This window comes from Eurypyga helias, unplaced genomic scaffold (genome assembly GCF_000690775.1).
Source record: "Eurypyga helias isolate BGI_N326 unplaced genomic scaffold, ASM69077v1 scaffold984, whole genome shotgun sequence".
NCBI classification, from domain to species: Eukaryota; Metazoa; Chordata; class Aves; order Eurypygiformes; family Eurypygidae; genus Eurypyga; species Eurypyga helias.
In genome coordinates, this window is record NW_010244111.1 from 74,625 (window position 1) to 96,013 (window position 21,389).

General features: G+C 39.2%; 1 protein-coding gene across 1 annotated transcript in view; it reads right to left on the minus strand.

The window, feature by feature from the left end:
* Nucleotides 1–275: 275 nt before the first annotated feature.
* The window catches only part of GFRA1 (GDNF family receptor alpha 1), a 142,292-nt gene continuing 121,178 nt past the window's right edge, over nucleotides 276–21,389 (minus strand). Inside the window, exons 8-10 of the mRNA XM_010149623.1 lie at nucleotides 3,275–3,331; nucleotides 619–1,260; nucleotides 276–474 (exon numbers count right to left, since the gene is read on the minus strand). Of these exons, the coding sequence (XP_010147925.1) occupies nucleotides 1,099–1,260; nucleotides 3,275–3,331 (219 nt within the window). The 3' untranslated portion in view covers nucleotides 276–474; nucleotides 619–1,098. The remainder of the gene's footprint in view (nucleotides 475–618; nucleotides 1,261–3,274; nucleotides 3,332–21,389) is intronic.

The window sequence follows — 21,389 nt, forward strand, 5'->3', positions numbered from 1 at the left end:
AGCTGACATTATCAGCTATGTATAAACAGATAATGCTGGTTTAGTAGAGCAAATAAATTGTACGTAATTTTATTAAACAGTATAATAACTGGACTATATTATCACAATGGAAGCATAGAAGACCATCGACTGTACAGCTGAAACCCTGTAGCAAAATGTGTCTCTACTGCTTATCCTCAAATTTAAAGAAATGTATCTTTATCAAGCTTTCAACAATAGCTGCTTCTTGTTAATTAAAAGAATCTTCACCTTTGTTAAGGCTAGACGATTATAATTAAAAGATAAATGTACTGTTAGAAAGTTCTGTGCCACACTCTATGAGAATCTGACTGAAAAAGGTACATTACACCTGTACGCGCATTATAATGGCTTCTCATCAGGGAACGCAGAATCACTTACAGTACGTAAACATTTAAAGAGGAAAATGCTAATACACTGAAAGAGTTTAACATCAGTAGCAATTTATCAAATGAAGTTTCAAGAAGTCCACTCCCTAGAACATTCACCGTTAGACAAAAGCCTATCACTTACTACTGTAAGTGATTTAAAGAGGAAACATTTAAAGAGGAAAATGCTAATACACTGAAAGAGTTTAACATCAGTAGCAATTTATCAAATGAAGTTTCAAGAAGTCCACTCCCTAGAACATTCACCGTTAGACAAAAGCCTGGCATCCCTGATAGTCTGAAGTTCAACCAATTTGAAAATCAAAACCATACAATGAGATAAATAGGATCTTAAGAAAACTGCTATCCTCCTTCTCAGGTAAAAGCCACAATCAACATAATGATTATTAAAATAATCCAACCAGGTTGCTTTACAGGCAAATTTACACTCTGTCTCTTTAAAACACTGCATGCCCAAAAGCTTTTTGGGTTTGGAATGTAGCACTGCACCAATATTTCACAAAGCCTCTAAATATCACAAGAAGCTTTTTTAGAGAGAGAGAGAGAAAAAAAAAAAAAATTCCAGCTGACTGAAACTGTTCTATAGCAGGAGTGCCTCAGCTTAGCTCCCAGACCTGGAATTCCAGATAAACAACAGAGGACAGGAAACAGATTGATTTTTTTTTTTAAACACGTCCTTTTTGTAATGCAGCTACAAGATGACTGATGAGCTTAGGAACAAACAGAGTGAGAGTGCAAGTGTCATCAGAGTGAGTGGTGTGCTTAGGTAGAAGCTTCGAGGAAGAGCGAGGGAATTCTCTGCAGATATGTGACTGGTGGAGACTCCTGCTGTGTTGTCCTTCCCAATAGCATTCTGCAAGACACAATACTTTCCTTGGTCACCACTACACTTATTCATAGCAAAAATATTTAAATATACATCATGAGATTAATCTTTTGCTTGTTCGTGTCCCACCCTCCACTGTTACCTGTATATCGCTGTCACAGATGAAAAGATACAAAAGGCATAAAAACAGATGTTAAAATGACAGCATTTTCAAGTCAGTTTAAAGGATAAAACCACCAGTAGAACACGACTTAAAAAAAAAAGAAAAAGACAACAGTATTAAAAATTCCCAGCTTTAGAAGTGGTTCCATGTGTAAACTCACCCTTGTTAAGTACAGCAGGTTTTTTAGCTGTGTTTATCATGCCAGTTTATTAAAAAAAAAAAAAAAGAGGGCAAATACAGGACCCAGAGAGAAACTGCAACTTCCGCACAGTCAACAGAACAACTTTGATAACAAGTTACATCTGGATAACAAATAAAATCTAATCCATGGGATTAGAAAAAATGGAGCTTTCTATTTTATGAAAAATTACCTTTTCTCATGCCTTTTTTCCCCTAATTGCTGTATTATTTACATACCTTGTCTTCTTTGCTACCAATAATTAAAGTGTATGTTTATGCAACCGCTACTTGGTAGATTATAGTGAGCTGTTTAAGAAGGAGGTGCAACAAGACTACTTCTCATTGTTTATCATCCTCATTAAAAAAAAAAAATCAGAATCAGAACGATTTAGATTAGAAGGGACCTTTAAGGTCATAAGGTCCAACCTACTCCATCAAAGTTGCTTTGATCTTAGACAGAGGACAAGCCTCCCCCCATCCTGGAGAAGCAATGGAGCAAGGTAGAAGTTAGATGTATCCAGAAGTGCAGATACAAGGAATGAGAATAAAGCATCAGTTTCCACAGGAATGACCATCTACAGAGCCAGGCAAACACTCATGGATAAATCTCCAGGCCATTCTCTCACTTGGCTGTCACCTGCTAGGTCTGGCCAACTGGAAGGCCTTGAGATGTAAACTTCTGGAGGCAGTAGAGGCATTGGGGGACTGACTGACTTATCACAATGTGCTTTCTTACACTCAGCCCTGGGCATCTGTTCTTTGTAAACTGTGATGGACAGAGTATGAGATCAAATGGACCAGCAGTTCTCACGGTAAGATACAGTTACTAGGGCCTTCTTGTGAAAGGTCTTTTAGCCAGCACAAGAGGTCAACAGATCTGTTAATGTTACTGCATTGTTCCCTCATATGTTATTCGACTTCATTCAAGTATCTACCAGAAATTCTTAATGGAATCTAAAGAATTAGGAATGGGCTATAGAATTGTCATTGTTTAGTAGAACCGTGCAAATCTGGACTGGTGAAGGAGAACCTGAAAGACAGGGTCACATCAGTGTCGTGGTTTACGCTGGGCTTGATCCAATTCCTAGGCTATGCGCTTCCACACTGTGAAAATTAATTTATGTACATCACTAATTATTAAGCTTTCTGAGAGACTCAGTACAAAGGATATGGACTGACAGACATGGAAACTGATGTAATGTTTATGCCTGAAATGGGACCTTGGAGGTCAGGATGAGCAGCCTACTCAAACAGCACTGGGAGGTTCATGTCTCTTGGCGCTGTCAGTGTGTCTCCTGATGTAGGAGCACCACATCTCCTGATATGAACACCATCTCATGCCCTAAACTGGTCCTTTTTGTGAGCCACAGATTGATGTCCAGTAAGTTTCTGTATATTTGTTAAAAGCCATATCATCCTGTGTTCCTGCAGACTATTAACTTGTTAGGTGCAATGGTCATCAGCATGGGATCTGCTTAAACATGTACTACACAGCTACTAAAATATAGAGTCAGCAGAGGCCACTGTGACCCCAGCTCCAGATTTCTGAGTAAGATCATTCTTTATGATGGTATCCAAACACAGTAATACTAACAAGACTTTAATGTGAGGTAAGGCTGTTCTAATCTTGACAGACTTTGAACATTTTATATTATGTAAAGACACTTGTGCTGTGAAATATACAGGACCCACACTTACCTCATTAAGACAGAGCTCTGTATCTACAGATTCATTGGATTTCCGCTTCTTCTGTGCCTATGAACAAATGCAGAATTTATTCCCTGTACAACTTATACGTACAACAGCACAAAACAATTAGATAAATTTGCATGGGTTGTCACACACCTATAATTTTGACAGTGATTTGCACATGATTAGCAAATAAACTCTCCAAATGTAACTGCATGTTTTCCAATAACATTCACATTCTGATTTGAATTTACAGCAAAACTTCAGTCAGCAAAGGGTACTTAGTAATTACAATGATGAGCGCCATCAGCTGCAGAAAACATGTTATGTTCTGTGGCCCCTTAAAAATGGGGCTGGATGTTCATGAGAAGACATTAAATATGACAGTTAATAATTACAGTAATACCACTACATTTTAACAAAAAAAATCTTTCGTATTTCTCACTTTTAAGAAATTATACAACAGGAATATTTTATCCTTAATGATTCTTGCAATTCATCTTTGTATTACTATGAAAATATAATTTTAACACATTGCATGGCTGCACCAGAGTCTCTTCTAGAAAGTTACTAAAAGAACATTTAATATCTTTCAAAATATGTACCTGTAATGCAAATTGAGCTGTTAGTTTACACTGTGTCCACCGATTATTGCACATGGAATATTATCAAATACAGGAATATTTTAGATGATCATGACTAAAAATGAATCTGTTATATCTTCAGCCAGATCTTACTATGAGCATCCATCTGCTGCTATTACCGTGTGCTGTGCTCTCCACACTGACTCAAGCAAGAAACATTTCTGGTGGCAGGCTCATACAAAATGAAAGCAATGGTGTGCACTCTGTCTAGCAGTGTAAGGTGTTTAATACTTCCATTGCTCAAGTGAACATGACTGGGCTGGGAGTTTTCTGCTCTTCTATAATAGCAACAGCAATCCCCATGGTGCTGAAGATATTTTCAATAAATGGTGCTGTGGTGATTCTCAATATCATTTCTTTCTTTGTATATTCCAGAAACATAAACAGCACTCTTTTATAGGAGTTACCAGTGTTTAATATACAATCAATTCTTATGCCAGAAAACTTGGACTTGCACACTGAAACTACCAACTACACTGAGCATGTATGATAATTTTTGCAAATTGCAAGTCCAACAAAAGTAAGTTCTGCATGTCACTGTGTTGCATTCATTTTACACTGCAGAATCCCACTGGTTTTGGCAGAGACGGACTGAACTGAAGCTGATGCAAGGAAGTGCTGAGCATTCTGATTTTATACTCTCAAAACAAGCAGTTCCACATACAGCTATTTTATTTTATATCTGGGAGCCATTGGTGCTGCCTATGGATATAAAATATTCTTTGGCCTAATTACTGATTTTAGAATCCAAATGAAGGAACTGAACTTCTCATTAGAAAGCACATTCCCTGCTTTTTATGATATTTTTGTATGTATAAATAGATATATTAGAGACAACTGATAAACCAAATGAGCTGGGGTTTAAGACAAAGACAGCATAGCTATCGTAAGAATGCATACTGTATATATGTTTATAGTTTTCAAATATATTACAAAATAATAGCTGAATTCATTAATAAAGACCCTCCGTGAAATCTCTCTTACATACCCTTTCTTCTAATTAGTACCATTAAAGTGGTTATGGTAAGCATAAATTTAACTATCTAAATGGAAAAAGAAATGCCTGGAAGTAAATTCTCTACAACAGGAAGCATCACAGCAAAGCCTTCCTGGATGTTTGCAGTGGTGGTGGTACTCAGAGAGGTTAGGAAACTGCCTTTAATGGCAACTGGGTAGATTTCAACTCCTAAATGGCTGCCTCCAGGGAGATGGGTAGAGAAGGAAAAATTGGATTTCAATCCTGATTTTCTTACAACCTCAACACCCATACTAGATTGAATTAGAATGTGAGGCTTCAGAGGAGGCCTCAGGTTCAGATGTTGAGATTTTGACACTGTAAACCGTAAGGCTCATACAAGCCTTTTATTTCTTATTTTGTCATTCAGTGATAAATTTCTCAGTCCACACCAGCATCTGTCTATTGGAAACAAACACTGTGCATTGCTGCTTACACCTGCTTTGGATACACAACACTGTGCTAACCATGTCTTGGTAACCACAAGACTTGGTAGCTTGTCTCAACATCCAAGTCAGAATTTATGTCCCTATTGCACTGTGTTGCTCAAATGAGAAAGAAGAAAAATATCACAATTTTGTCGACATGCAGTCTTCACTCAGCCCAATAAACCATCTGTCTATTGGAAACACTGTGCTTTGCTGCTTACACCTGCTTTGGATACACAACACTGTGCTAACCATGTCTTGGTAACCACAAGACTTGGTAGCTTGTCTCAACATCCAAGTCAGAATTTATGTCCCTATTGCACTGTGTTGCTCAAATGAGAAAGAAGAAAAATATCACAATTTTGTCGACATGCAGTCTTCACTCAGCCCAATAAACAAAAGAGTGCAACAGCTAAAACATATTTACCATTGAGAATACTTTTTTAAGGATAAAATCAACAGCTAGAAACAAAATCACCATAAAAAAAGCTTTTCAATAATTTTGGTCAATATTGCCTAGCTTTCGTTTGGAAACTAATACTTCTCTGTATCCATATACTTAATGTAGTCATTCTAACATCAACAACACTTATTCACATGCATCCTCCATTATAAAAATCCTCCTTTCTTAGAATTTAAAAGTAATTTTAATAAACAGACAGGCTTTTCTCTTATCAAAACAGAAAGGACAGTATCTTCCATTTAAAAATACAGCAAAAATACAACCTCTTTGCAGGGGGAGGAAGGTGGAGGGAAAGAAAAAACTATCATTCTGAGGATGAGATGAGACATTATATGCCAAGTTTCAAATTGGAAGAGTACGTTTTTACTCGTGAGTTATAAACCTGTAAAAATGGGTTATAATGGAAATGCTGGCATAGGCTGCACTACTATAATACAACAGAGCATCACTATATCACAAGTAATGGAAAAAAAACCCCACCTATGTGTTGAAGAGTGCTATAGAAAGTATGTACTGTGATTACAACCTAAAGGGAAAATTCTTCCTGCCCTACTCCCGGGCAGAAATGACTGCTGTGTCTGTGCTACAGTGAGTGAACACCTTATCAGAGGTAAAAAATCAGGGCTTGGTGGTTACGCTGATAGCCTTGGTGGAAATACAACCAGACTTCACTTGAATTATGAAGGATATCCTCAGCCACTGGATATTTACCTTACAACTCCTTCCATTATCCTAAAAACTTAAACAATAGAAACGGGTGCCCATCACGTACAGCTGCAGACAACTCTAACCGGGAATATCTACACCATCAACAAATTTGGGAAATGAGAGCTGTTCGTCACACAAGATGCCAAAGATTCCTGCCAAAACCCATCTCAGGTCTCCTACATGCCTCACATATAGGCAAGGAGGTACCTTCAAATGTGCTAGAAGTACCTAATTCTACAGGAGTAAAACTGTACACACAAATGGCTAAGAAGTCTGTATAAAAACGTATATGTTTTTTTAAATTTTAATATAAAGCTCTGATCTGGTGACAAAAAGATCTATGGAAATTTTATCATTGAAGAAAACATAAGCAGGGTTGGACTGATAAAAATAATAATTAAAAAAACAGTGAAAGAAGAGCAGCTTAAAATAACTGGTTAAATATATGGGAGAGGTACAAGATCTGTTCTACTGAGGTAAAATGGCATTTGCTCATGACTTACACACTGAGCTGTGACATGCCTCTGACAGTAAAACAAAGTTATGTAAGACGGGTTGACACTCACCCCGGCTTCGCAGGGAGCTGTAATTCAGTAATATGTGCTACTCTGACGAAGCTGCCCCCATACTGCCAACAACCTTGCACTCACTTAAGCTTTTATATTCTGTAAAAATGAACATCTGCTTTTACAGAGAATCTTATCACTGTGATAGCAGAAGCTACAGATGATATTTAGAGATAATCATATTCAGCACCTCCTGATGAGCTCTTCAGTACCCTGTACATTAGACACCAGCCTTGTTTTGGTCTTCGCAACCTTTAGCTTATAATATTCGAACTGAATCGTTGCCCTTAGTCAAGGGCCAGTAGGGAAACCAACTGCATGTCCAGAAAAGAAAAAAACTCTCATGATCAGAAGCAAAATTTTACTTATTTCTTTGTAGAAAGAAAGGAGAATCAGGACTGGAAGAGGAGCTAGTAGTTTTCTGAAAGGCAAAAGGAGTATTTCTTACTGAGAGGTTTCTCCTCCAGACAGAGCACTCTCTGGACCTCCATGATTCCTTCTAATCCCAATGACTCCTAGATTAATTCAATCCTACGTCCTTGCTCCAACATACCCTAACCCAGCCTTCTCTTGTCCTGCATCTATTAACAACCATAAAATCCTCCCAAACTTAGTAACTCTCTTCCCATCCACCAAAACCCTCTATCTCCATCCTTTGCTGACAATATAGCCCTAGATTTATTCCCAGAAATGCTATCTTGCAACTATCATCCAGCTTCTACAAATCACAGCACTACATGGTTAATAAATGCATTAATCACTGCAGCAGTATCTTACCAGGAGTCAGTACACACATTATTTATGGCTTGTCATCCAGCAGTATTTTTATACATCCCAAACAGCATGTATATCTGTGTTACCCACAGCAAAAAAAAAAAAGGTCTGACCAGGGACGGCTCCAAACAGAGGTGAGCTTTAATTTGGAGGGAGGGGAGGGAAGGAGAAGCATGTCAAGGGAAATAAATGCATTGGACCTGAATGCAAACAGGCACAGAGTGAGCATCTGAACACAGAAACCAGCCCTTTGCTATTGGCGACAGACTTTGGTTCTTAAGTGCTTTATGGAACATATTGCTTAGACATTACAGTGAGAGGCAACAGAAGTATCATTACGATAGATATCTGTTACATGGGTTGTTTTTTCAGCTAATTTTAATGAGTGTGCCTTTGTCCTCTCCTGAGATGCCTGGTTAGTTATGCCCATATTAACAAGCCTTTCTGAAGAAGGGGGACAAATCTCCCAGAATACATCCTTCAAATGACCATGCTTCTGAAGTAGCTATAACAAATGAGCTTGCTTGTTCTTTTTGTTCTTCTCTTGTGTTGATTAGAGAGATTTACTATGCAACTAGCCTGTTTTTCCAACAGCAGGACACAAACAATAAGCAGAGAAACATACAGACTGTAAAAATGCAATCAGTTTAACTCTTCTGCGCTCACTAAGCGGTTGGTGCATCTCTCACAATTGTCAATAGTATTTTCTTATTAGCACAGCACTATGCCATGCTTCAACAGGGAAGATATAAGCAAAGTGTGGGTAACAGGCCACTAAAATAAGGATCCAATTCAGCACAGAGCAATTTTGAAACCCGTACCGTACAGCCAGGGTGCAAAGCTACTTAAGCTAGAAAAACAACCAGTTTTGCACAGTCCTATAGCAAAGAAGTCAGATCTTCTTTCCTGCTCCTTTTTTTTCTCTGCTGAATCAGCCTTCAGGATGCAAGCTTGGGGCATGAAATTATTGGTCATCACTCTCCATAAAAGCACTACAGTGCTGTCATCCCACTTTTACAGTGAGGAAAGTATCTTTCAAAAACAAGCATTACTATGACATTGCTGGCACTAGTCTCCAAAGCTTTGTAGATGACACCCATCACAGTAAGAATGAAATCACAAGTTTTTCAGCTGGGAGACATTAAATAAAGCAAACCAATTATCCCCTTGTGCCCAAATATGCACTGGGGAAACATACACAGGCTGCAATACAGTGCAATGAACAGTTCATCAGCCAGTCCCTTCAGATCCCCTCACCACCCAGCAATAAGCTCCTGTCACCCATAGCTTTGTACCTGTCCTAAAGGCACAGTTTGTCCCTGTTCTCCTATGGAAGTTTGGTCTGGCTGTCCCTCCACAGCTTTGCCCCAGCTGGGCAGGGCGGCGGGCCCAAGGCAGCCCTGAGCTCTGGCAGATTCCCTGACTGCTTTCAAGCCCATCCGCCCTCTGGATTGCCAGTTCAGGCATTCGGAAACCATAAGCCAGGCCCCATCCAAACCAGCCAACAGCTGCTCAGTGCACAACACCGAAGAGTGACAGACCCACCTTCACAAAGCTCTGGCTCTCCTGAGGGAACACACGTTGCATTTTAAGAGTCTGCTTATCCCTCAGCATCAGTAGATTCTCGCTGCTTTTGCGTACTTAAGCATCAGAAACAAGAGATAGAGGGCAACCTCAAAGCTGCGAGGTTTGTTCTCTGGTCAGGAAAGGGAAAAAGGGATGGCAGGTCTCCTGAGAATGTTTCTATCCATGCCTTCAGGAGGAAAGGAGGTTGAAAGAAAAGGTTTCATCCCAGGGCAGACATGAAGAAACCTCTGGGGAGAGGGGCTGGAACACATGTAGGTCCCTGTTTTGCTTTGGTCACCAAGGAGGCAGCACTGCCAAATCTCTCTGGACTGGGCCAGGTGAGCTGGGAATAGGTTCTCTTCCCCAGAACACTGGGTAACGATGGATCAAATTAAGTCTGATCTGGCAGGTGTCCAGTGGGTCTCCTGATAGGTGTAGCTAGAAACATATTTAACTGTAGACATGACATTAGAAATTTGAGAAAGAGGCCTATTAGTTGATAAAGTCCAATACAGGTAAAGGAAAACCTCCTCCCTTCCAACCTCTTCAACCTTATAATTGAGAAAATTTGATTGGGAGAGTAAGGTGGGGAGTTGGGAGTAATCCTCCCAAATTGAACAGAAACAACTGTGGAAAAATCACCTGTACTGTAAAAATTATTGCTGGAACATTCCCAGATCCTTATGTTAATAAAAATAAGACATAATTCAGCCCCACCTCTCACTGCACTTATATGCCAGGGATAATATGGCACAAAACCTGCCCAACAGCAATCTTAAAGGGTTTATAAAAAACAGATCCTATCAGAAACACCAAACTGATCAAACAGCTTACAAGGACCAGACACAGAAATCTTCAAATATTTATTTCAAGCAATTAGTCTCCCAGTGAGCACAGCACAAAATATGACACCCAGCCAAGACAACTGAACTGACTGACTTACCTTTCATGGCAGTACAGTAACTTGCTAACAATTTTGTTTTCGTGTTCAGTCATTCATTTATCTGAGTAAAATGAATTTCTGTAGTCCTAGATTCCTGCTTCCCATTTTTAGGGCATATTATGCAATTCTCTTAATATGGTCTTTTTATGGATTTGCCTAAAGCAAATATTTTTGCATTAAGAAGGGCAGAAAACAGAATACTAAAAAACCATAGACAGAATAAGTTTTGTTAGGTTAATATCTCAATGGCTTATGCTGCCTAGGTTTTTCTTTTTTTTTTTTTCTTTTCTAGTTATAAAACTGAACAGCCATGTAATCCAAAGCTGAGTTGTTTGGGATTTTATTATTAAGCCCCATTTCCCCAGAGATTCACCAGAGCTATCAACCCAGTGCCATACCTTGCAGTTACCAGTAGCATCTGGCTGTTGTGCACTGAACAGCATCTAAGGAAAAGCAGCACGAGCACAAAGCCATTACAGTCCCAGCTAAAAGACATACCCAGCTTTTAAATTTGAAGAAAGGTAAGCCATTGAAGAACCACAGACCCCACAACAGTTCCCCAGGCTGGAGTGTGTGCCTTTGCGTGTCCGAGTATGCAAACAGAGTTGTTCTGTTTGGCAGCAGGCGAAGTACCCACCTCCCCTATTAGACTGGGCTACGTGATGCACTGGAGTGTGGTGTAAACACTCCTGAGCAGCTGTCAGCCACGGCTACTGGGGGACTAAACGCAGCTCAGCCAGAACAGCCCTGCACTGCACTAATGAGCTTTGAAAAGAGGCACTGCACTAATGTAGGTATGGTGGTTCTACGCTGCAGCTCACACCTCCGGTTGTGTCCGGGCAGGCGGCTGCGGGGCGGCTTCGATGTGCTGCTCTGTGCTAGGCAGCCACGTGCTACGCCTGCGAGTTCCCCTTCGCGCCGAACAGGCGAGAGGACAGTGGGTGGCCGGGACTCTGCTAAGAAACACTTGGGAGCCTCCCAAGCTGAATGCAGAGTTGCAGGGAGGGAGCTCTGTAGGGATGCTCACTGCCTGCTCCTGAGACATCCAGCTCTGAGCTGTCAGTAGGTGGAAGAGATTAAGAAAACAAGGTCACGCATCGCCTCCGCACTCGGGCAGCAGGACCAGGGGTGGTGTCCGCTGGTTCTGCAGCTGGAAGGAAAGATCAGGCAAGCTTGCTTGAACACCAGCCTGCATGAGGCCTTGAGCGCTGAGCACTATGGAAGCTTCTGTTCGTGCTATGCCAACCTTAAGCGACTGATATTATTGCTGGTTTCTTGAGCACTGCGTTCACTCATAAATTTTAAATGGAAGGGAAGAGTATGACCATGAACATCTGCTTTTGGCTATGTGACTAAAAAATGTTCAAGACTTTTTAATAACCACGTGAGTGTGTGCATGTGTGTTGTGAGTACTGGCATGGTTAAGCACAGAAAGAAAACACAGAAGACCTTAACTGTGTTTTGAAAACACTTCAGATAACAAATGACTTCGCTGCAATTACAGAGAGGCAAAAGCAAAAGCTGCAGACACCAAAGTAACCTTGCACAGAGAGGTGTAAGAAACTAGCCATGTAGGTGAGCACCCATCATACAGCCATGCCCTCCCCTCCTCAGTTTTGTTGGCGCATTTTAAGCTCGGGGTATTAGCTCCCTTACATCTGCAGTTATGTGGCTATGCCTGTACTCGAGTCCCATTATATCACAACATGATTTAGAGACTAGTTTTTTTCTTTTAAAGTAATTCACTCTTGAACAGCTGTGATGTGGATTAATTGGGGAATTTTGCATTTCTGGCGCAATCTGCTCCCCAGAAGTGCCACTGAAATAAAAATTTAAAGCATTGTCTTGCTGTTCCTCTAATCCTGTAGCGGAATTCTGCAGGTGCAGAGATGTATCCTCAGAACTGGAAGGATGAAATTTTAGTGAACTTGCTGCAGTACTTGCCTCAGTATCCATGTTCTTTTCTAGCACTGAAAATACCATTCAGAATAAAAATATCTGAAACATTTTTTTAAATAATGAAATCAAATTTACCAAGGTAAGTCTATTACAAAACCAAAATCCTGTGGTTTTGAAAGACAACTGTTTCCCAAGAATTCAGCCAGAGCCACACACACAACTGGAAAAATTTCATCCAAATCGTGAATGTTTTGGCAAAGTTCAAAGTCACTGGAACACAGGATTTTTTTTAAATGGGAAATGTAAGACAACTTCAAGCATACCTGCTAGCTGTGTCTATAACAATCTATTTTTATTTTCATTAGAATATAAGCCTTCATATTTTTGTAGAAAGGTATTCAACTTCATTGTTACTACTCCTGATTAATAAATTCTGATAGCATTTTAATTTCTAAAAGTGAGTTAATACAATACAATTTTAATTGTTGGCATTTTATTTCATATGATAAGCATACGTCTCAACAGCTTTAAGTCATGACTGAAAAAAACCCAAACATCCAGTTGGTCTTGTCCACAGATCTCCATTAGATAAACTAGACATTGGTTTCTCCTGTCAGCTTCCTAAACGTTATTAAAAGGCCTTTGCAGTATGGATCTTAAAACTCAATACTTGCAAGAGCCTTTGATGTAGCACCCTACATTCATTCTTCCACTGCTGAAGGGAGTGAAGGAGAGAAAATCCTCCCTTCTCAGAAATACTATGAGTGAAATTCTAACACTAATTCTCTTTAATGGGCTATACTATAGTGGACTATACTTTAATGGATGATATTTTAGTGGCCTTCCTCATATCCATTATTTACACATGAACAATGTTCTCACACACAACACTTACGCTGTAGTTAATGAAACTATTCAAAAAAGCAGGGAAACTCTTGTCTAAGAGGAGTCTTCAGAATCATGATCTTATTAGAAAGGATCCTTATTCTTTACTGCCCTGATCCCACGGCACCAATGGGAATTCTTCCCCTGGCCAAGCAGCAACAAGTGAAAATACAAAGTAACTTCCTAACATCATCTCATATATGGCCTCAAATGTGAGCTCAGTAAGAGGTAGTGAGATTTTATTTTTCCATCACTGAAACAATTTCTTAGACTCAAAAAGTATTTTGAATGTTAGATGTTTAACAATTATAACTCTATTAAAACAGATTTGAGCCTATAATAACCAGATGATGCAAATAATTATCAGATTATGCAAAATTGTATTTGCAGGATATGATCCTGCTTTGTTTCATCACACAAATCATTAACAGAAGGACAGAAGGCTTACATTTACGTTTACATTTAATCAGACAGAAAGTACAAATAGACAAATACTAAAAATACAAGTAATGAAGTTCAACAGGATCAGTTTGGGTATATTTTGTAAGGTTTCCAACCTAAACTAGAAGAAGCTTTTGAAGATTTATTGTGGGTAGTTTGCCTACTTTTTAAAGTGTTCTGTTGTGGCAGGCTGGATAGTTCAGGGGATTATTAATGGGATACACAGCCCTACCTTCCAAGGTAGCTAGTTTAATCTAGCTCAGGTCAATACTGACAACTATTCTGTAGTATTTTTGAAATGAGGAGGCGGTTCTGGAGCACTTCTTCTCTTAAGAGGACAGGTTCAATGCACAAAAGTGGCACTAATTTGCACCTCAGGCAGTGCACTTCATCAAAGAGACTGAGGAATTAATGGGATATAGGTTTATATCATCACAAAACACTCAGGATGTTTCTCCATGCCCTTCATTTCCCTTTCTGTGAGATGAGCTGCTCTGTTAAAAAGACACAGTTCTCCTATATCCTCAGATTTTTCTAATTCATTGCAACCCCTACAAGAAAAATCTTGAAGGTGCCCTATGCTACCAAATTTTAACATCCTTTAGTGGGCCTCAAGAGAGAGATTAGAAGGTTTCACCTAGAAAAACATCTTGAGAGTGCTATCTGAAGAGAATCTTGATTGATGGTGGTTGGCAGCAAATATTTCTCTGAGTGCGTAACAGTTTTGTTAATAGATCTGGACTGAGCTGAGGCAAGTAGAAAACAGACCAAGTGAGGGATGCTTTTTGTGATCTAACTACTCAGATGAATCTAATACTCGCAAGCATCAGCTTTGTCTTACTACCAAGTTTCTCTGTCAATACGTTGTCATCAAGTTTCCAGAGAGGAAGCATTCCAGAAAAAAGCATCTGTGCGCATGTGTCAACTACAGCAGCAATATGGCTTCTTGTGTTACTCCTACGTCCAGAGCAGGGGGTGGAAAGACAGAACTAAGACAGCATTACGAGAGATGAGGGATGAGTATAATGCAGACTGTCTCTCCTGTCTATGAATGAATGGATATCGTATACTCAGGCTGCACATGCACACCAGCACTGACACTGCGCTAATGTATTGAGCTGTCCCAGCAAGAAGTGAATGTAAGGGGTTGAAGAGATGCCATGTTCAGTGGCCAAGGTGGGATTAGCCTCTCCAGTGTTTGGGAACAGCACCCTTAAAGGGATCTGGCATATCACTATGCTGCTCAGACTCAGTGACCACTTGAACAGCACAGGACCCTGCATTTCGGATATGCTGAGCATGGATAAACGTAATTGCACTATGACAGGCTTTGTACATAACAAAGAGCAGCAGATGATGAATGAGGACTTGCAGAGCATATATGAGCAGATGCGTCTCACTGGCTTGGAGATTATTATTTGGAGTTGCAGCTTTGCCAGTTGCTCTCTTTAAATGTTCATGACATACCAGAGTCCAGTCCCCTATTACACTGACATGAGCCAGCATGACTTGTATTTTAGGGGCTGTCCCTGTGATGTGGACCCAGGGTGACCAGTTTAGCTCCCAAAGAAGAGAGCTCTCTCATTAAGGGCACTTACCAAAGAGTTGTACTGCTACTACATCACAACATTGTACCTGAGCCATCAGCCTGAAGGTGAACAGCCTCTGCTTCATTAATGATTCCTAAGTATCCCCATTAAGCTGTTTTCTGGGTACAGACCAGGTGTCTTTTTTATCTAAACCTTTTCAGTTGAGCCTGTAACAATCTGAATTTCTCTTCTGCAAATAACTATGACAGGATCCTTAGGAATAACCAGGAAATCTTAATCAAAAATAATAGGGGCTAGGCCAACAGTTGATGAAAGCATGACCTTGCAAATAGTTGCAAGAATTTGTCAAGGTAATTAAGTTCAAAATCAGTATGAAAAAACGGACAAATACTCCTTATGAATTTGCATTTGACTTCTGAAACTGTATAGAAGAAGTTAGCCCCCTGCAGGAACAGATCCCTAAATTTACCCTCAGAACCAGATAATTACAGTGCATATGTGATTGAAGTGTGCAGAGTAGCATGCTGACACAGAATTCATTATATAATGGTCTTCAAGAATTTCACTCGGGTACATGCAACTGTTAATGCACTACGTTTTCTAGAAGGCAAGCCACTATAAAAAAAAAAAAAAAAAACATTAAACACTGTTGATCAGAAACATTTTGATCAAACCACCTTTTTACATTTGTGCAGACACAAATTTAAGAATGGGTTTTCACAGATACTTGTGATTGCTTTGCTCTCATCCATGCACACTTAATTTATATGCCCACTTATCCAACTCTCTGCACAGATTAGGTACTTACAACTGCAGGTACCTATTTAGATCCTACCTGGTACACGTCTTGCCTGCCATGGAGATAACAAATTTTCATGCACACATTTCAAATCTGAGCATGAATTCAGTACAACTGAATGTTTACATGCATGTGGTAATGCATATCTATGCTTGAATTAGAGGCAACTTGAGGCTTCTGAAAATGTCAATGTGGAAAAATAAAGTAGTACCATGTAATGCAGTATTTAGCAAATTACTGCCCTGAACACCTAATTCTGTTTTAAGAAAGACATGAGAGAGGATAATCCTATAATTCTTTAGGACACATGCTGTGTGAACCTATGAAAAAATATTATGCACAACAGTCAGTCTGTTTACTTGTGGCTCACAGAAAGAGCTAAGCACGCAGGAGGGCTCAACCTGAGGTGGGATTATTAGGCCAAGTCCACTGATTAGAACTACAATTTGGTGTGAAATAGTACAAAGTACAGACTAAAATAAACATTTGAACTCCTGTTGATTTTGGAGGCAAGGAACTGAAATGGCTGACAGCACCTCATGTTCTGGAACCCAATAGCAAGTTGAAAATACTATAGAGTAGACGGTTTGAGGGTAACTTAGAGACCTATTATTCAGGTAAGACAGCTGATTAGAAGTAACAGCGATACAAATTAAGTAGGAGATAAAGGGTGTGATTTATTTCCAGTATTTGATTACTAATGCACAATGAAGACTATAACTAAAATGAGCAGACAAATTAAAAGCAGAACAAAAATATATTTATGTTCAGATGATTTTTTTGTTTTGTTTTGTTAATTAATATATGTTAGCAAATTTGGTTAAGAGACTATTTCATTTCATGTAGTCAAACTTGGTTTGACTGCTTGAAAAATTTTGGCACGCCATGGAAAAGATTCCAACTTTTAGGTCTTCAACAGTATGCTATTTTCACGTCTATGCTGCCTTGTCACCAATGTATGATTTAGAATGATTACTTAGTATTGTATTCTAATTTCCACTGGACTGTTCTGTATTTCATTTGCTGTTGGTCACAAGGAAGAAACTGTTCCTAATAAATCGTCTTTATTATTACTGAAGTGCTTTTGATCATATCTGCCACACGAGAACTGCGAGCCTGAGAAGTTAACTTTTTAAGAATATTAGTTTATGGGTTACACAGAAATATCAAAGAATTAAGTATACATATGTAAGGAGTAACTGATAATTATAATGTACACAATAACTGATAATTGCAATGTACACAACTGTGAAGTTATTCTATTTTTACAAGTGTATAAACAAAAGCAGAATCTGATTAGGTCATGTGATTGCATCTTTAGACTCAAATGACTTTATATGCATAAACATACTTCATGTACTTGGGTTTGCTGTTAGCAGAGGAAGGCAATGTATCCTCTTTAATCAAGGATAAGGAAGCAGGGTTGCATCAGACTTTCTTCCCAAATCAAAATACAGACCTACTCCAACATCTTAATTGCACCCCAGTATAGGCAAAACCCCCAGCCTTTTCCCCCTTTCCCACTGCAGCTTCCAAGATAGCCAAGCCAATGATGGCATGGTGACTCCTCCTGTGTCGTACAGGCTCAACATCCCTCCTGCTCAGTCTTGTGCAGTCTTTTTTTCCCCCTGAATCTGCATTTAAATAATACATCATTAGAGGAAATATATTTCATACCAGAATAAGTCTATGAGGCAGCTGAATGCCCAAAGATTACAGAACAGATCTGCAAAAAGAAAGAACAACAAAACCAAAACCAACCCAGATAGGAAAAGAATCTAATCAAGACTAAGGTGAACTGGAAGTAAGGTTTCAGAGATGGAGTAGATATCAGAATCACAGAATGGTTTGTATTGGAAGGGACCTTAAAGACCATCTAGTTCCAACCCCCCTGCCATGGGCAGGGACACCTTCCACTAGACCAGGTTGCTCCAAGCCTCATCCAGCCTGGCCTTGAACACTTCCAGGGATGGGGCATCCACAGCTTCTCTGGGCAACCTCTGTCAGTGCCTCCCCACCTTCTCCGGGAAGAACTTCTTCCTGATATCTAATCTAAACCTCCCCACTTTTGATTGAAACACATTACCCCTTGTCCTGTCACTACAGGCCCTTGTAAAAAGTCCCCCCCGGCTTCCTTGTAGCCCCTTCAGGTACTGGAAGGTGTTATAAGGTCTCCCGGGAGCCTTCTCTTCTCCAGGCTGAACAAGTCCAAATCTCTCAGCCTATCTTACATCACATAAACAGGCAGAACTAGTCTTGGTTATTGTTTTTCAAAGGGAAGCTTTAATCCATGATAAAATAGTGTATTTCTTGAATTTCTATGGCTTTCAATAGGGAGGGTTTCCAAGAATACAGGAAGATGTTCTAAAAAGGATCTTTGTGTTTAGAGGTGCTATCCGTGTATGATTTTAAGGGAATCTATCTCTCTAAAATAAGTGTGATTTTCTTTGCTGGCAGTGCAGAGGTGTTTAGACCTGCAGAGGAAAGGTTACAATTCTATGCCAGGAAAAGCAATGTTGCCATGAGACCGAGTGTTAAAGCATGAACAAAGCTGCCACATTCACTTCCACAACTGGCATATTCTGCAAGATGCAGCAAAGTAGAGAATATGGTAAATGCCTTCAAGCTCATTTTCATCCAGTGGGTAACATCGTTATGCTTTCTATTTTTCTGAGCACTGGAGTACTGAAAATCCATACACCTTCCTCTTTAACTCTTTACTATATTCTTCATAATCTTTCAGCTAAAACCAGCAACAAAGCAATCCAAACCCTTGAAACTACTAAGAAATAGACAACCGCACATGTGCACAAAGCTCTTGAGGCTTGCAGCGAACTCCTCAGGGCCTACCACAATAGGGCAGTGTCTTCTGCCTACTACCCAATTCTTATCTTTAAAAATATTTTGGAATGAAAGCTAATCAGACAGAGCTGTAAGCATAAGACTGAACTTTAATCAACACTTTGCTGTAGTAGTAGACAAAATACAATCAACCTCTTGCCCCAAACAACAGAAAAAGTTTGGTGTGTCCTAGGAAATAGATAGCTAATGTATGCAAACGACCTCTTCATCATTAAGAAGTGCAAAACAGTCCAGAAGTCTCTGCAACAAGCAGATTGCAAAAGCCAACAAGGGTGACAGCAAATCAGAGAATGAGAGCACAGTTTGAATTCAGTAGTCATCCATGAAGTCTACTCTACCCACTCATATACCAAAGGAGTCATAAATATACTGGGGAACAAAGATTTTGGGAAAAGACTCAGGTGGGCAGGCTCACAACCCTACTCCAGGATCTGGGACCATCTCTCCAACCTCTGGGGATTTCAGGGAACAGGATAAGATATAAGGCAAACCTAATGATCTGCAGCAGGACTGTGCACAGCGTATCAGGGTCCCTCTCTGGGAGTGAGACTTCTACCCCACAGAGCGAGGAGGTTGAACAACAAATGTTACGTTGTCCCCTGACTTCTCACCCCCCACTGCATCATTTCCCCAGAGGATGGAGAAGGCATGCAATTCATAAAATCGTATGCATCTGCGATTAGAATGCTTTGCTAACCAAAATTATTTAGCCTCCACAGTCATTTGTCTTCAACCGTCATACTACAAAACAAAAGCATCAATAACTGCTTCAATCATTGTGTTTAAAAATACATTTCAGTTATAAAAGCCTTGTGAAATCCTTTTGCTTCCCTAGAAAATAACAATTATTTCCAAAAAATATTTTCAAGAATTGATAAAGATTTTGTTTGTTAGATTTTGACCTGTTCTGGCAACGGCTGAGCTATTTTCATACTTTAGAGAGAAACATCTCTGTATTGACAACCATATCAATTATCTGAGATGGTGCCAGTATTTACTTCAGTTTTCTTCATGTATCTCTGTCGATATACTTTTTGTGGATAACGTAGTGCAATAACATAGTTTATAACAGTGAAATATTTACTGTTTCTAGAGCACTCAAAACCACACTGTGGTTTTCAGAATAAAGAAAGGCTTTGAGGTGATAGCCGCACTCAAGTTAACTGTAATTCACTGGGGTTTTAAGGTCAGAAGTACTTTTTCATTAAGATCCTGTGGAATAGCTAGTACAATGGGATTCAGGTCTATAAGTAGGACTTCTGCAAGCTATTCCAGGTAAAATAAAAAAGTACTAATGATTTCAAGGATTATATTCTTATTCTCTGTCCCATCAGAAACCTGGTGGCACCATGGCTTTTACCTCCACTTGCTTTACAACAGGGTCAGCCTACTCACATAACCAGAGTTACTTCCACTTGAACAAGTATAAATGAAAGCAGAGTCATGCCTACAACCTAATATTTGCTAACAGCAAACAATGTGTCTTAAACAAAGCACTTTGTCAAGTCTCGTAAACACACAATATATTATGAACTATACTTCCAAAGAAAATATGATTAAACATCTACCATCACAATGTAATGACCGAGAATTTTTATTATTAGTAGTTATGTCTTAAAATTAAATTATGGTACTGTGTTTTATGGCGCGTTTTTGCAGGCTATAGTGAGCTATCTGTTTTAAAAAGGGAAATACATGATGGACTAGATATTTGATTGAGAACTAAAGTTGGCTGACACCAGGAATACCCTTAATATGATGGAGAACCACATGAAGTAATAACATGGGCTATGAATAGTTTGATTTGGCTTATCTGATGTGACACAATATTCTGATTCTGATTTATTCTAGCACTTTGTATTTTTGTGGGTATTCCTAAAAGAGGATACTGTTGTGAAACAGAAACTACTGTGGCTTAGGGGAATACTGCAAATGCTACATCTGCTTTTATTAACAATAATTTGCAAAATTCTTTCTGAGGATAAGAACTATAATCTGTCTGTAGAAATTTCAATTTTCTGTAAAGGTGTGTAGTACATTTTAATAATGTTGTATTTTTGTAAGTCATTAAATTGGTTTTTAGTAACCTCATACTCATTTTCAATTGAACAATTATTAAACTATAAAACAAAATTGCATGATTCCTCAAACTGTAGTCTGGAGTTTTACAGTCTGCTATAAAGTGCTGTATTATCATAATACACTAAAGATGCTCAGACTATTAAAACCTTTTTTTTTAATGAACTGTAAAATATTTTATCATTGATGAAATAATTTTCAAGTATTAAGCTCTCCAGCAGTATACATGCACAAAATTAGAGTATACTGAAAAGTATGCTAATCAAAAAACCCCCAGAATTTAAACTGTAATTCTAATATGCAAAATAAGACCTTTTGCCATCTTTCAGCAGCCGAAGTTTATTACACCTGACTTCCAACATTAAAAATGTTTCACCAGAGTACTGATATAAGGTCCAGTCTTACATGCCGAAGGGACTGAAGATTAACCACTGTACTGCGCAACTCTGATGATGAGAGGTGTGCTGACTTACACCATTGGAGAGTTTTAGCATGAATTTTA